Below are 17,028 nucleotides of genomic sequence, written 5' to 3' on the forward strand. Positions count from 1 at the left end.
TCAGCGTTGGACTCGCCTTTTTGCGCCAACGGGGGAAATCCTTGGCGCGATCCAAAAGCACCCGCCTCGCTGGCTCCCTCGTGGTGCCTGGCAAAACTTCTCCCGCCAGTTCGCTCTCCCTCTCCCTCTCTCGCCCCTGCTCCAATGTTTCCTTTTTTTCCTTTTGCAGGGGCTCCCTCTGCAGCTCTTGTTGGCGCGTCCCCCCTCCCCACCCCAGCCATGTGCTCCTGCCGCCTCCGCCGCTCCTACTACCCAGCCAAGCGCGCATCCGCTGCAAAACTCCACCTAACAACACTGCATTGCAATCTCCTCCTCCAGGCGAGGAAGGGAGCCAGTAAGTAGCCAGCCCCCACCCGCGCCCCCACCCCACCCGGAGCTCAACCCCCGCCCCCTTTCCCTACCACGTATAGCCGACCCCCCTCTCTCCCCCACCCCTCCGTGGGAGCACACACACCCCTCTTCCAAGGCAAGGTGCCCCCACTGAAGTTTGAGATCAGCTGTTCGAGGAGAGTCTGCGCTTCGTCCTCCGTCTAGCTTGCGCCTCCTGCCGCCGCCGCCGCTTGCTGTTGCTGCATTCAGATGGGATGATCTCCCCCACCCTCCCACCACCCATGCGGCTGCAGCTCCCACCAGCCAGCAGTGGGTGACTTTCCCCCCCTCCTCTCTCCATCGTCTGCTCTCTCCTGGTGTCTTCTCTCCCCCCCCCCCCGCCCACTGCCACGCTCACATCTCGAGCTGGGCTCGCCTCTCGGTGGCTGCTGAGTTTGGTGGCGGTGCAGGGACGGTGATGGGTTGCTTGAACGCCTTCTCCAAATGCATTCGCAGGGCGGAAGCAGCGGCAGTGGCTGTCTGGCTCTCAGGCGAGGCTTGACTGAGTGACTGGCTGGCGAGCTTCCCTGGCAGCCTGAGATCTGCATCTGGCTGGACGATGCATTCACGTGTGCGCCAGCCCAGCGTGTAATGCTGCAGTGGGCACGCTCAGCAGCGCCCAAAGGAGCATCTGCAAAAAAAAGGGACGGGTGAGAAGACCAGCCAACTGCTGCTGGAGCGCGTATAAAACCAGGCAGCGCCTTGGATCTGACTTCCTCCTTTCTCCAGCAGGCGATTTCGACTCCCTCTCAAATTGTACCAAAGCTCATTCCACGGCTGCTTCCTTTGCCACTTGCTCTCCAGTGCAAAGCCCACTCTGCCTTGTTTTCACGTGTAGCTTATCTTTGCCTGGCAACCACTAGTTCTCTCTCCCTCCTTACACACACACTCCCAGCGGCGCAGACTCCCCCTGATCTGAAATTAATTTGTTTGTTTGGTTGCAGCACCGAGCCAGCTAAAGGTTAGGATTTCATTTAGCCTTTTCCCCATCCTGGTGCAAAGGAAGCGATGAAATTTCCAATTGAGACTCCAAGGAAACAGGTGAACTGGAATCCTCAAGGTTGGTGTTGCTTTCTCACTCGTTTTTTGTTTGTGTTTTAAATTATCTTCATTGCCCATCTTCCTAACTGGGATTGTTATTCCTCATACCTAATGAATGGGAGAAAGGAGATGGCTAGGGCTGTGATTTGGACTGGAGGCTTTGTTATTGACCCTCCTCTCCCTGCTGACTCCCGTCTTGGATGATGGTCAACATTGCTATGATCTTTCTGGAGTGCAGAGTGGGAGGGAGAGAAACTTGTCCAACTGAAAAACAAAACAAAACCCAAGAACCAGAAAAGCAAACGTGATATTGCTTCTCGTTCCCCCACTCTCCAATTATCACTCCCTCCCCCCGTACACTATTTTAGTCTTCTGGATGAAAACTTGTCTTGGTTTGATAAGGTCCTGGAGATCCTTATATTTTGTTTGCAATATTCCTTTGTTGCTTCTGGGGATCATTGTCTCCCGTAAAAGGGGCGGTGGAGGCTGAGAGTGAGCATCCGCTGTCCACTTTGGTGCCCTCAATGTCAAATGTCTCTTAGCAGCTTGGTGGGTGGGATAAAAAGTGAATGCGGTAAGACCCCTATTGGGATTGCAGTCATAAAGGCATGGTAAACAACAAAGCTTGACAAGACCTTCAGCTGTTGGGTCGTCACCCTGTTAACAACTGAGTTAGCACTCCTGCCTTGGTGGGTGGGTGGATTAACTCTGTGTTTAAGCAGAGGCTGTGTTGTGAGAAGACTGTTTGGGTGGGTGATGGTATAGCACACAAGGCTCGTGTACGTGTCACTGCTGTGGCTTTCTGTACAATAGTCGGAGTTGTTTAGAGCACAGGGGTACACACAAATGCTTGTTTCCAGTTATCTGTAGCATGTATTGATTGTGAAATAAATGCCCAGTAGCATCCTTTTGGTTTATTCTTCTTCTTGGGAGTGTGGTACATATTTATCTGGGTGTAAGGATCCGTTTAGGTTTTGGAACCAGTTGAAAATGCATGTCCATAAACTTGAATAGAAATATTCTAACAGTTCAATGTTGGTGATGCATGTCAGATTTATATGTTTTCCAAAGGACTTGGTTCAGCTCCTTCCTTTCCCTGCTCACCTCATTCTTTGTGCTCTAAAATGTGCATGTACTGGGGAGAAATATCCAATTCAGTGCTGACTTCATGCATGGCTATGTCTTTAATAGCATGACAACTGAATTATGGAAATATCCCAGACACTTGGATTTCACCAAGGATACGTGCAGAAGAAGTGTGCTTGCCTCTACCTTTCAGAGAATGATTTATTACCATCATGAAAATGATGACGATTCTGAAATCTTTATTGTGTGACAGCTGGGAGAATGGCTGTCATGCGATTCATTTTTTAAAAAAAGTTTGATGTTTCTCCAGTCTAAAAATAAATAAATTGGGCATTGCATGATTACTGTGGTGAGGATGGGCAGTGATGCTTATACATGCGGCCAGAGCCAGATATTTAATCAGCTGTGAAGGACGTGATTCTTCGTTCCCAACAGGTGGCTGGCTCCAGTTCACCAATTGGCCTGAGATGTTCAAATCTTCAAGTGACAGCCAGCCAGTTAGTTCAAATGCTGGGATTTGTTTTTCCTGGGTGATGTGCTACTGTGCTGACATCATGTATTAGTCATAAAGTAACGGCAAGTAGAAGGACAGATTAAACTTCAGCTATGTTGCAGACACTAGGGCTAGAGCAACTTTGGCTGTACTTTTAACATCATGGGATCCACTTTTCCATATGTTTGCTCAAGAGTGCTGTTGTAAGATTGAAAGGTCTGCTGCCACCTGAGCCAGTCCTGTGCCTTGGGTCCTTACCATCTGCTTGTCACCCTCAGTCTCACCCATGGTGACCACAATGTGCCTGAAGTGAATTTGTAGGGCATTAGAGCAGTGGTTCTGTGACCTGGAACCATGCATGATGTGAAAGGAGATGATGGCGCCATTTTGCTGATGCTAAGCAGGTCTGAGTATGGTCAGTAGCTGGATGGGAGACTGCCTGGGAGACATGTTTGCCACCTCAGATTCCACAATGGGAGAAAAGGTAAATAAATAAATATTAAGGTTGTTATTTTCATTATTAGCAAATATTAGTAGCAAATGAATAATAATAGTAACAACAACAACATATGGTCATATAGTAATAATATGGTATTGTATTCATATATCTCAGTACTCTTGAGAGTCAGCATGGTATAGAGCTTAGAGTGCTGAATTAAGACTGGGGAGACACAGATTCAAATTCCCACTTGAATATGAATGGGTGATTGAGGGCCTGTCACCTTCCTCACAGTGTTGTTGTGAGGATAAAATGGGAGGCACCATTTAGATTTCTTTAAGCTCAATGAAGGAAAGGCAGAATATAATTGTAATTAATAAATAAAAATAATAACTACATTATCTTGAATTATACCCTCTGTTTTCTCTACTAGGGGTTCCTCTAGTTGGAAACATGGGCCAATTCAGACTGAAAGTTCCAAGCTGCCACTGGTAACCTATCCTTTTCTGACAAATCATCAGGGAGCACCCCTTCTCCCCAGATTGTGAGCATAGCAGGATCTGGGAATATGAGATCTCTTGAGCACATGGTCCTTAGATGTCATTATTGGACGATTTGCTGTCAGAAGGTTCTGGTGGCTTGATTTCAATGTGCAGTTTTCCTCTCACAGCAAACACATTCTTTGCAAATGCTCCTAGCTTGCATTAAAACAATGCAGATGACCTATCTCTCTATTACACATTTGCCTTGGGTGCATCAAATATAATTCAATGTACAAAGTGTTGGATCCAGAGTTCCCATGAGAAGAACTCTGCTCATGAGATGCTCTCAAAGGAGGAAGGGTGTGGGTGAGGAGGCAGTTTTTGGCAGTTCCTTCTTCCATTTGTAGCCATCTCTGCCCACTAAAAAAACTGCTGGAGTGAGGCAGTGAGTGACCCTCTGGAACAGAGTGTGACAGGCAAAGGTGAATTGGAGAAAATTGCTGCTGTCCACTTCAGGGCTGGCCTCTCTTGAGGCAAGGTGAGGTGACCGCAGGTGGCAGATTCCACCGGGGCAGCAGATCTCAATGTTGATCTCTCCTCGTTTCTGATGAAGAGCTTCCCTGATCCCTTCTTTGGTGCGGACAGGAGCACCATTTTGGGGTCAGCCTCAGGTGCCAAAATGTCTTGAGCCACCCCTGCTCTCCTTCCTCCAGAAGTGGAAGGCTGCTAGATATCAGTCCCTTCTGTGAACAGAAGGAAAATACTGGATTTCACTCAAAGAATTAATAAAATAAAGAAATGAAACCAATAGGAAACTTTCAACACACAACTCCATTGGCTTATCCTTTTTTTTAAGGTGTGTGTGGGGGGGAACTCCTGAATTGCTGAATGACTTATTCACAATGTATTTTAATGCCTTATATTGAGGTGGGGTCATATAATATAGTTTCCTTAATACCATTGAAAGGAACTGGTATTCTGGATCTGTGGTTGGCAATATCATGCACCTACCAGTCTGTTGTTTTTTTAAAAATGTGAACTGCTTTGAGAAACATTAATATTATTATTAATTGAATTTATATACCACCCAATACCATGAAATCTCAGGACAGTTCATAGAACGCTGAAAAGTGGTATAGAAATATGGTAAATAAATACATTATATGACAAAATGTAGAGGATGGTTTCACTTGGTACCGTAACCTTGCACAATTACTAAGATACACACTTAGAATTTCAAACTTCATGGATCACTTATATGTGAGAGATTGGATGAGTATTTGGAAGAATTGAATACTGTAACCCTGACCCTTAATCCAATCTAAGAGGTCTGGCAAATTGCTTATTTGTTGGTTTATGTGCATTTTAGTGTTCATGGCTATAAATTGTGGGGTAATAATCATTATCTGAAGAATGGGGGGTGGGTAATGATAAACATAATTGCCAACTGTTAGGTGATTTCACGTCTGACATGGATTGCATGCATTGCAAGGTAACTACAGTGCTAAAAACAACTTCAAAAGTCTGCCAGTTCTCTGGATTTCTACCTACATTACTTTTCTGAGTGTATGTGTTGTAAAATGTCTCTAAGATGTGTGCCTTGTGATTGGCAAGTGACTAAATGTGCGCCTGAGTCCTGGGGTGAGTTCCGATCACCCTAGCTTTTAATGTGATGAATGATGTTTGCTTGAAGTTTTTAATCCACAAATATAGCCAATATTTCAAACTCTTACACTTGGTAGCTGTCATTGAGACAGTAGCTCCCATTTGTTCAAATTATCACTCTGCAAAGTAGATGTTGACGGCTTGAATCTCAAAGGCAAACTCAACCATTCTCATGGAAGGGCCTAGGACTGTTCCAAACACAGCTTTGTTTCCTGCTTTCTTTGCACAAGTGTGAACAATGTACCACGTAGGTTTGGAACTTGCGAAACTTAGAAATGGCAAGTTCTGTTGCGCTCCCTGTTGAACACACATGCTCTGAGTGATAAGTGACATGGCCCCAAGAGCACCATGTATAAGACAAGCGTTGATAGTAATTGCAGAGCTTCTCAATTCACTTGAATGGAATCAGCGGGAGTGTAAGACGATGAAGTAATGAGGAAAAACTAGATAGATTGGCAGAGATGCTGGAGAATCATTAGCAAACTTTGCGGGACTAATTTTACTGTGCTTATCCGCGGCTCAGTGTTTTGAACTTCTGTAGTGTTATAGTTGTGTAGCCTGAGAGAGAGCGCAAGCTCTCCACAGTTGCCACGGTAACACTAGTCATTTGGGCCTGTCTTTGTTGGGGAGAATGTGCGCAAGCTCTTCAGCCTTAAAAGGGAACTTTGTGAGATCTGAACACCTCTAGAGTTTCTCACCAACTGAGCTTGGATCTTTATGATGTATTGCCTTTTGCTTTTGACAGGCTTTTTGAGGTACAAGGCAGCCTTAAATGGAACCTGCCACATCTCCACAGAGGACTTTAGCTTATGAGAAACTATTCACACATACACACCCTTAAATTTCTTTAGCAGGGGCAGAAATTCTCAGATTCTCAAAAAAAAAAACAACACAAAAAAACAAAACAAAAACCACCCAGTGAAACTACTGAGTGAAGAATTTGAGGACTGTGGCCTAAGAAAAAAGAGAGGGCAGTGAGGCAGCAGAGACACCATAAATGACCAAGCATACAAAAACAAAACAGGATTTCAATGAATTGTGGAGACCTGCCATATTCACCCAAAACACTTTCCCCGCCATGTGTAATTGTGTGTAGGAAATTGCCTACAGTACAAAGGTAACATTTACATGTCTTGCTCTGCCCATTTTTCCTTCTGACCCTGCCTGCCACCAGCATGTGGCCCCTGGAAAATTGCCCAGAAGGAAATGTGGCCCTTAGCCTGGAAAAAATTTATCACTCCTGAACCGTATCAGTGCCAAGTGCTGTATGTAGAAGAGGGAACAACTCCTGCCCCCCCCCCCAGCTTGCCTACCTAGACATGTAATTTTAGGAGGTGTGTAATTTTAGCATACAATTTTAACACGATTTCAGTAAGTATAATAACTTTTAAATGACTGGTTTTGTTCTATATTTTAACTATTTTAATGTAATTTGTTTTCAGTATTCGCTTTTATTGGTGCTTTTAAGGAATATCTTAGATTGTCTTTTGTCAACTGTTTAGAGGTCTTTCATTTGAGAAAGCGGTATATTCTGGCAGGCATTAAAAACTGATTTTATAGTTTTAACTCTTTTTCAGTCTTATCATATTAAATCTCCTGTACACTGCATAGAGATGACTGTGATTAAGTGGAATGCAAATTGTTGACCTAAGATAAATAAATAATATATACATTTTGTTAAATAAAATAATACATAAATAAATAAGCCTTGGCAAAGGGTTTACAATCAAGCATAGTTTGATTTTTTTATTTATTTAAAATGTAAATAATAATAATAATAATAATAATAATAATAATAATAATAATAATAATAATTTATTATTTATACCCCGCCCATCTGGCTGGGCTTTCCCAGCCACTCTGGGCAGCTTCCAAAAAAATATTAAAATACTGTAATACATTTCAAACATCAAAAGCTTCCCTAAACAGGGCTGCCTTTCAGATGTCTTCTAAAAGTCTGGTAGTTGTTGTTCTCTTTGACATCTGGTGGGAGGGCGTTCCACAGGGAGGGCGCCACTACCGAGAAGGCCCTCTGCCTGGTTCCCTGTAACTTCGCTTCTCGCAGTGAGGGAACCGCCAGAAGGCCCTCGGTGCTGGACCTCAGTGTCTGGGCAGAACGATGGGGGTGGAGACGCTCCTTCAGGTATACAGGACCAAAACCCAATTTTATGTTCCATAGCTCAGTGGTGGACCTTCTGCCTTGCAAGTGGAAGGTCTCAGTTTCAATCCCAACTGGCATCTCCAGGCAGAGATGGGAGAGACTCCTGTCTGACATATGGGAGAGCCGCTGCCAGTCAGTGTACACAATACTGAGCTTGATGGACCAATGATCTGACTTGGTAGCGCCCTATGTTCCTATGTTCAGGGCTGTGCAAAGCTGGTTAGTAGGCCCAGGCCCCATTTCAATAATATTTACCAAAAGGGACCCCTTTTGCTTCTACCAGGAGGAGTAGCCCCCTCAAAATTGTAGGCCCATGCCAATTGACCCACCTGGCCCCTGCCTACATTTTGGCCCGCCTACATTCCTATGCCACATGTATCTATTTAATAAGCTATACTGTGCTTTTCAAAAGGAATAACAAGAGCAATAATGATGTCAAGTCCCATCCCACAGCAGCAACAAAGCACAGCAGATTACCCTAACCAACAGCACCACAAAAGATCTAGTTAAAATGGAAAAGCAGAGCCAGTGCAATCACGTTTTGGCCAAACTCCTGAAGGTGCAGAATATTAGTAGGCGGTCTTCTACCCTGGGGGCCAAAACCCCAATCTCTTTTTTATAAAAATGTGTCCCCTCATGTCTCTTGAAACTTCCCCATTCACGATTCTCATTGGACCAGTCCTGGTCTCTCAGCCTAACCTCTCTCATAGGGTTGTTGTAAGGATAAAACGGGGAAGAAGAGAGCCTTGTGTGCTACCTTGAGCTCCTTGGAGGAAAAGTGGGATAAAAATGTAATAAATAAGTGCATAGTGGGGCACTGAACCCATCCATAGCCTACCTTACCTCAAAATTTATTTTATTTGTACAAAGGTGTTTTACAATTAAAAGAGCTAAAGTTCCCAGAGTGTTGTAACAATCCCCCTTCAGAGGGTTTTTTTGGAATTGTAGTCCTGTGAGGGACTACTGGACCGAGGCCGTTTAGGGCCATAAAGGTCAGGACGAACACTTTGAATTGTGCTTGGAAACGTACTGGGAGCCAATGTAGGTCTTTCAAGACTGGTGTTATATGGTCTCGGCGGCTGCTCCCAGTCACCAGTCTGGCTGCCGCATTCTGGATTAGTTGTAGTTTCCGGGTCACCTTCAAAGGTAGCCCCACGTAGAGCACATTGCAGTAGTCCAAGCGGGAGATAACCAGAGCATGCATCACTCTGGTGAGGCAGTCCGCAGGCAGATAGAGTCTCAGCCTGCATACCAGATGGAGCTGGTAAACAGCTGCCCTGGACACAGAATTGACCTGTGCCTCCATGGACAGCTGTGAGTCCAGAATGACTCCCAGGTTGCACACCTGGTCCTTCAGGGGCACAGTTACCCCATTCAGGACCAGGGAGTCCTCCACACCTGCCTGCCTCCTGTCCCCCAAAAACAGTACTTCTGTCTTGTCAGGATTCAATCTCAATCTGTTAAAATCTCAGTCAAAACAAAGAAAAAATAGCCAGAGCTTGATTATAAGAAGAATGGGTGAGAAAGAGAAAGAGAAACAGAGAGAAAGTGACTCATGGGTGATATTGAGGCTAGTTGACAGGGAAGGACTCTTGGGAACTGTTGGTGGTTAAACTGTGTTAATCCTGGGCTGCAGTTTAAATGATAAATATCACACTTTATACTGTTGCCACATATGGATGAGAGAGGTCCATTCATTGATTTATGGATACTCCCTGAATAGTCTCTCATTTCCATGCATTGCCATTTTTGTGTCTCTTCTACAGAAGGAGGGGAGAGTGAGAAATCACATGCCATTGGACACGCCTTGATTTACTATGAATTAGAAGATACTCTCATATATACTTATTTCCCTGTAGAGATGTACAGGATGTTCTAAGGCAACACTGCTGCATGATGCTCGCAGTCATAATTTAGCATAATACTGTTGTTGATTTATTTTTACAGCAGCTACATATAACTAAACATTGACGAAGCCTTTATTCAAACCACATTGGTCTCATTATGATCAATAGCCAGTCAGCTGGTAGTTCCTCAGTATTGCAACCACCAATTGAGGCTGTCACAATTGAGCCACTAAATTGGCAGTTTGTTACAGGCAATGTTGGGGTCCACGCATTCACCTGGAAGCCCGAGAAGATGCTCAGGTCACTGGCATTATCAGAGGGACTAATGAAAAAATCATGGTTAGCTGCTTCCACTTTAACTTCCTCCAAGATTCATGGTGACTTCTCTGTAGTTTGGGGAGCTCATAATACAACAACAGCTTCCTTGCCATGCAGTCAGAGATGCCCACCCTTCAGCAAATCAGTCCTTGAGAAATAGTGTCATCTACAAATTGAATGAGCACCGCCCTTAATTCCTTCATCCAAGTCTTTCATGAAGACATTGAGCAATAATGGGCCCAGGACAGAAGCCTGTGACACCCCACATATCACTTTTTTCCAGGATAATGCTTCACAGGAAGTCATTCATTAATGAAATAAATAAATAATAAAAGAATAACGATAGTAGCAGAAAGCTGGGACTTTGGTGGAGCCCTTTGACAAAGTCCATGTATGCCTCACTGTCCTTTAGTAGAGCAGCAACAGAGTGATTGAAATCTATATTAGTGGAAAAGGATCAGGAACTGATTCCATGATTTTCCGTACTTCACAGTCATGGGGCTAGACGTGACCCCTCACCTTCTTTTTCTACATTTCCTGCTGAAAGCATGGAGCTGTCCCTAAAAAAAATGGGTTGGTTAAATCTTATAAAGATGCTTTGTTGTGGTGAAGCAACAATTAGCACTGCTATAGCAACACAACCCCACAGGACCTGCTTGCTGTTTCACGCAACTGGTATAAAACAATGAGATTTGCTGCAGCCGCAGAGTTCATATCCCCGAAGAACTGACTCAGCCCTTCTCTTTCCTAGGAAGATAAATAGGAAGCGATGCAGTTTGCTATAAGGAGATCTCTGGAACAAGACCTTAAAAAAAGTGGGTATGCTTTATTTTCCTGTGTGCTCCTTGAAGAGTAATGTGAGGAAGAAAATTTAATTATATTCCCCATTGGGAGGGGGTTTAAATCTGTGCCTTAAAGAGAGCATACAAGACGGATTCAGTTGCACCATAAATGCGCAGAACATGAAAACGTTTTTTTAAAGAAAGCTTCAGAGGTCATGTAATTGATGTTTGGGTCAGCAGGAAGCTGCAGGTGTTACACTTTGGAGTTATTTGGACATGCTTTCGCCATCCTTTTCATGGTGGATGTAAGAATGGCTGCCATCAATTGTCTTTATATCGAAGGCACCTTCTGAAATGCCCTTGGGGTGAAAAAACAAATTAACTTTGTGAATGATTTTATTCTGATTGCAGTGACTCAAACCCCACCTCCCCCCCAAAAAATATGGGGAGTGGGAAGCAGCATAAACAAGAAGCCGCTCAAAGGGCATCCAAGAAACCCAAGCCACATATAAACTGCTCTGTGTGGGTAGATGTTTGTGTGTACTCATGATATGGCAGATTCATTGTGTTGCTGTAAAACATGTTCTCTGTAGGTGCGATCAGTAGGCGCCTCCTTTGTTTAGAAGTCAAGATGCTGTGGCTTCTTGTGTCCGATGTGGCTCTGAATGGGCAAAAACCAAGAGGGCAGGACTGAGATTGGGGAGGGCAGTGGCAGGGAAGGGCAGGGTGTGGTGATAGGTTCGCACGAAAAGGCAGAATGAAAAATCTTAACCATTACTCCACTGTATCCAGTTTATGATAAATATAATTGGCATTAGGCTAGTTTTAGGGATCCAATATGTTTGAAGGGAGAACCACTTGCCTAAGTGGAAAGGCACAAAAGAGGAGTCTTGAGAAAGGCTGGACTCTACTTGTTTGTAACTTGATAACCTCCTTGACCATTGGGCTATCGCAACGAAATGTGGTGCTTAAGTTCAGGATCCAATCCTTCGTTTCAAGCTAGAACACCAGCTAGAACACCTGTTTTCAGAAGGTTGGAAATATGCAACTAAACATAATGTACTATGTCTCTTGAGCGCTGAGATATTTTAGTATGTTTATGACATGATTCTCAGTTTTAAAGTTAAAATTTCCAGAAAGCACTAGCTGCTTCGGATGACTTGTAAATACATCTTTTTGCCCAGACTTTCCCTGGCCCATAAAATTGAACCCTGTTATTACTTAATTTCAGCTATTGTCTGTTTTTATCATTCTTAACTGTGTTTCAAGATGTATCTCGGTTTTTATGATACAGCTTTAATGTTTTTAGGTTGTCTTTTTGTATAGCGCTTGGTGATTTTTTAAAAATATTAAGCTGTTTAGAAATACTTTTAAACCTGGAGTACTGTGTCTAGTTCTGGGCACCACAGTTCAAGAAGGACACTGACAAACTGGAACGTGTCCAGAGGAGGGCAACCAAAATGGTCAAAGGTCTGGAATCGATGCCTTATGAGGAACGGCTAAGGGAGCTGGGCATGTTTAGCCTGGAGAAGAGGAGGTTAAGGGGTGATATGATAGCCATGTTCAAATATATAAAAGGATGTCATATAGAGGAGGGAGAAAGGTTGTTTTCTGCTGCTCCAGAGAAGCGGACACGGAGCAATGGATCCAAACTACAAGAAAGAAGATTCCACCTAAACATTAGGAAGAACTTCCTGACAGTAAGAGCTGTTCGACAGTGGAATTTGCTGCCAAGGAGTGTGGTGGAGTCTCCTACTTTGGAGGTCTTTAAGCAGAGGCTTGACAACCATATGTCAGGAGTGCTCTGTTGGTGTTTCCTGCTTGGCAGGGGGTTGGACTCGATGGCCCTTGTGGTCTATTCCAACTCTATGATTCTATAAACATACATCTCGGGATGCAAAGTACATTGAAGTGTGTTATTTAAACAAAGCTGCTTGAATATTGTGCTTTCCAAAAACAGTAGAGGAACACATGGAATTGGACTCAAGAAACGTGTTTTGATTATTCCCTGTAATGGATGTGCAGAAGTCCTGGTAAGACATTCATTCTGTATGTTTCTGCACCCATTACTAAAGCCTCTTCTTTTTTTGCTGATCCTTTTTTTTTTTGGTCACTTGTCTATGACCAAACATTTCAAAATACGGTTACTATGTAGAGTATGATGTGTGGAGCACTTGCATGAGGAAGAAACGAAGGAGAATTCTAAGCCCACAATTCAATAAGTTTCATCAAGTTTCAGAAGACTCGAAGCATTCATAAGGCTATGTGTGTAATCATGGTTTAGAGAACAGGAATGTGACCTTTTTTTGAGGCTAGTTTAGGCCACAAACGGGGACCCTGAGACCCCCATTATTGATTTAAGATAGCAGAGTCTGATATCTGAATGATTTCAAAGTTATTACTATTCATAGCAATAGAGCTGTTCCACCAGGCCTTTGGCCAGGGCACAGCCTGACTCCCTCCCTCGGCAATCTTCGCGGAGCTCTGGCCCAATGGTTGCCAGTGGCCTAAATTAATTAATTTTATAATGAATGATTTTAGAGTGTTGTTTATGCTATACTTTTATACTGTTTTATTGGTGTTAGCCGCCCTGAGCCCGGCTTCGGCTGGGGAGGGCGGGATATAAATAAAATTTATTATTATTAATTATTATTATTATTATTATTATTATTATTATTATTATTATTATAGCTGCTGGCAGAAACAGGGAAGGGAAACTTTCACAGGTGGCAAACATTACTGACTGTACTTAACTAAATTGGAAAAAGACACATCAGGGATGCAGGATCTTGTGGAAATGTACTGATACACTGGCGTATTAGGCTGCAGCAAGAAAGTGGGGAAAGGAATTAATGGACAGTGAAACTAGCAGAGCAAGTGTTAGAGGCACTCTGCGCATGCTTGTGATCTAAATAGACACAGGACACAGGCAGAAAGGTAAGATAAAAGGTAAGGTAAGGTTTTGGTTGGAACATCTGGTGACTATTTCAACAATCAGAAAACGGAAATGTCATCATTTTGAAGCTCTTCATGAACACGTAAGCAGGGTGAGCTCATGGCGATAAGGACTCTGGGGTGTTTCTTCTAAACTAGGGTGGCACTAGGGAAGGAGTTGTCGTCGCGGCACTCCTTGGTGTGTGGAGTGCTGCAGGGTGCAATCCTTTCCCCGATGCTTTTCAATATCTTTATGTGCCTCCTTGCCCAGATTGTCCGGAGTTTTGGGCTGGGTTGTCATCAATATGCTGATGATACCCAGCTGTATCTGTTGATGGATGGCCGCCCTGACTCGGCCCTGAACACACTGACCAGATGCTTGGAAGCTGTGGCTGGATGGCTGCGTGGGAACCGGTTGAAGTTAAAATCTTCGAAGACCGAGGTCCTCTGGCTGGGTTGGGACGACGTGGGATTGGGGGGCCAACTCCCATCTCTTTCAGGGGCTCAATTAGTGCCAGCACCTTCTGTCAAGAGTTTGGGTGTAACCTTTGATGCCTCCCTTTCTATGGAGGTGCAGGTTGCAGCTACAGCAAAGGTGGTGTTTTTCCATCACCGTATTAAGCAGTTGGTCCCTTACCTTTCTCGCCTTGATCTGACCACAGTGATCATGTGATGGTCACTTCCAGGCTTGATTATTGTAACTCGCTCTACGTGGGACTGCCCTTGAAGCTAACCCAGAAACTCCAACGGGTGCAGAATACTACGGTGAGGCTCCTTACAGGGTCCTTGCTGCGGGATCACATTCATCCAGTGCTTTACCAGCTGCACTGGCTCCTGGTGGAGTACAGGGTCAGGTTTAAGGTGCTGGTTTTGACCTTTAAAGCCCTATGCGGCCTAGGACCCTCATACCTATGGGACCGCCTCTGCTGGTATGCTCCGCGGAGGACCTTAAGGTCCATAAATAACAACACTTTGGAGGTCCTGAGCCTCAAAGAGGTTAGATTGGTTTCAACTAGGGCCAGGGCCTTTTCAGCACTGGCCCCGATGTGATGGAACACACTGTCACAAGATACCAGGGCCCTGTGGGATTTGACATCTTTCCACAGGGCCTGCAAGATGAAGCTGTTCTGCCTGGCCTTCGGATTAGACTCACTGTGACCCCTTATATGGGATTTGGTATATAAATTTTCCCTTGGCTTTCTTGCTGGCCCAGCAATGTAGGACCAGCATGGATAGCTGACTCAGGTGAATATCTGATATTTCCTCCCTTTATGGTCTTGATTTATGGGCTACTACTAAAATAAGGCTGCATTTTAAGCTGCATTTTAAGCCATATTTTAATTAACTGTTGTTGTTTTTTTCTATTACATTTTATTGTAATTTATATTTTGTGTTAGCCACCCTGAGCCAGCCCCTGGCTGGGGAGGGCGGAATATAAATAAATTACTATTTTTATTATTATTAAATAGTTGTGTGACTTTATCCTGTTAAGTGCACATAGATGTGCTTGAATAATATAACTTTTTTTTAAAAAACCCATAGCCTCATTTGCTGTGTTTGTACTATTAGTTCAGTCATTTGAACTGGCATTACTTCATTCAGACAGTCATGGACCAGTTTGTGTTTTCACTTATTTCCAACCAGTGTCAGATGTTACCAAAGCTAGTTCATTGCCTGTTGCTTTAGATGGCTCATATGACAATTATTCACACTGAACGTGAATCTGCAAATAGTAGAGGCTGTTTGAACTGCATAGTCTCCAAATATTCATCCAGAGGCTTTAAAACTTTAGATGGTGTAGTATATCTAATATATATATATGTAATATATAAATATATATATATAAAGGTAAAGGGACCCCTGACCATTAGGTCTAGTCATGACCGACTCTGGGGTTGCGGCGCTCATCTCGCTTTATTGGCCGAGGGAGCCGGCGTCCAGCTTCCAGGTCATGTGGCCAGCATGACGAAGCCGCTTCTGGCGTACCATAGTAGCGCACAAAACGCTGGAGAAGTACCTATTTATCTACTTGCACTTTGACGTGCTTTCGAACTGCTAGGTTGGCAGGAGCAAGGAACGAGCAATGGGAGCTTACCCAGTCGCGGGGATTCGAACCGCCGACCTTCTGATCAGCAAGTCCTAGGCTCTGTGGTTTAACCCACAGCGCCACCCACGTCCCATATAGAGCTCTTCAAGGCGGTTAGACAAATTCACTGAGGATAAGTCATGATGGCAGCATGACAGTGAGGGCCAGTTGCCTGAGACCAGCAGTAGGAGAGGGCAACTGTATTTGTGTCCTGTACTTGGGTTTCCCATACTAGGCATGTGATTGGTTTGAAACTGGTTGCTGGGTTTGATAGACTGTTGATTTGATCCAGCGAGGCCGCCCTCATGGTCTTAAGAAAGATATAATGAAGGAAGGCAACAAATGAGAAGATTTGGAAGGAGCCAAGTATAAAGACAAGCAGACAGAAATCTATATTGCTCATCAGCCTTGTCCAAACACTGGCAGCTTGCAGGTGCTGATTGGACCACAGACAGGATTAGGTTCCAAACTACAGGTTGAGTTAAAGGAACTGATTACAGATATTTAATGTGTGTGTGTGTGTGTGTGTGTGTGTGTATGATTTTTCTTAGAATCAGGCTAGAGTTGGGAGTCTTGATCAGGATCCAGAGTCCTGATTCATGATCAGCCTCCATCCCAACCAGGCAGCAATTGCTATTTATTTATTTATTGAATTTATATTCCACCCCTTTCTCTCAAGGCGGTTCTCCCATCACTCCTCATTTAATCCCTACAACAAACCTGTTGTTAGGTTAGGCTGGGAGCTGCTGGCCCACTGAGCTTCACCCAACACCCTTTTAAATATGTTTGTGGGAGCAGGTGAAGGAGAGTGAGGTTATTGGTTTTTTTGTTATTGTTTTTATTATGTATTTTGCGTTCTTGTGTTTTTTTATGTTGTGAATTGCCCTGAGATGAACGGATGAAGGGTGGTATACAAATTAATTAATTAAATATGATGATGATGGCCTCCCAGGTCCTAGTCCAAAACTCTACTCGCTACCCCACACAGGCTCCAGTTTAAAACTATAGTTAAATGTGACAGTGCATTTAACATGATGTGCCATTTCGCCTTTAGCTATGCATGGAAAGAGGTGTGGTGCAAGAGAAATCAGAGGCACAATAACTTCATGTAATGGCAGCAGATATCATTTCCTGAAGGTTAAAAGGAAATCTCCCCCAACCCCCTCTAAAATATTTTAGGTCTTCACAGAGCGCTCTCCAGGGTGCCGTAGTCCTTTTCAAGACTTGCAGAACTTGTCCAGTCAGGAAAGAGGTGCAGCGTAAGGGAAGGGAGAAAGGACAGCTGCTTATGCCTGTGATGTTTATCTCAGCCCTGAGATTTTGCG

General features: G+C 44.1%; 1 protein-coding gene and 1 long non-coding RNA gene across 3 annotated transcripts in view; both read left to right on the forward strand.

Annotated features, from left to right (window-relative positions):
• Positions 1 to 241: 241 nt before the first annotated feature.
• KCNK10 (potassium two pore domain channel subfamily K member 10) overlaps positions 242 to 17,028 on the forward strand; it is an 88,210-nt gene continuing 71,423 nt past the window's right edge. Inside the window, exons 1-2 of one of the 2 annotated variants that reach the window (XM_081173439.1) lie at positions 242 to 334; positions 1,314 to 1,429. In XM_081173439.1, the coding sequence (XP_081029565.1) occupies positions 1,378 to 1,429 (52 nt within the window). In that variant the 5' untranslated portion in view covers positions 242 to 334; positions 1,314 to 1,377. Of the gene's footprint in view, positions 335 to 431; positions 1,430 to 17,028 lie in introns of those variants that run through there. The other variant, XM_081173438.1, reaches the window with a different exon arrangement.
• Positions 3,111 to 4,017, forward strand: LOC308575879. The gene is made up of 2 exons (XR_014002959.1): positions 3,111 to 3,473; positions 3,862 to 4,017. It is a non-coding gene; the product is annotated as an uncharacterized lncRNA (long non-coding RNA).

The sequence above is a fragment of the Podarcis bocagei genome (genome assembly GCF_964188305.1).
Source record: "Podarcis bocagei genome assembly, chromosome: 1".
NCBI lineage: Eukaryota > Metazoa > Chordata > Lepidosauria > Squamata > Lacertidae > Podarcis > Podarcis bocagei.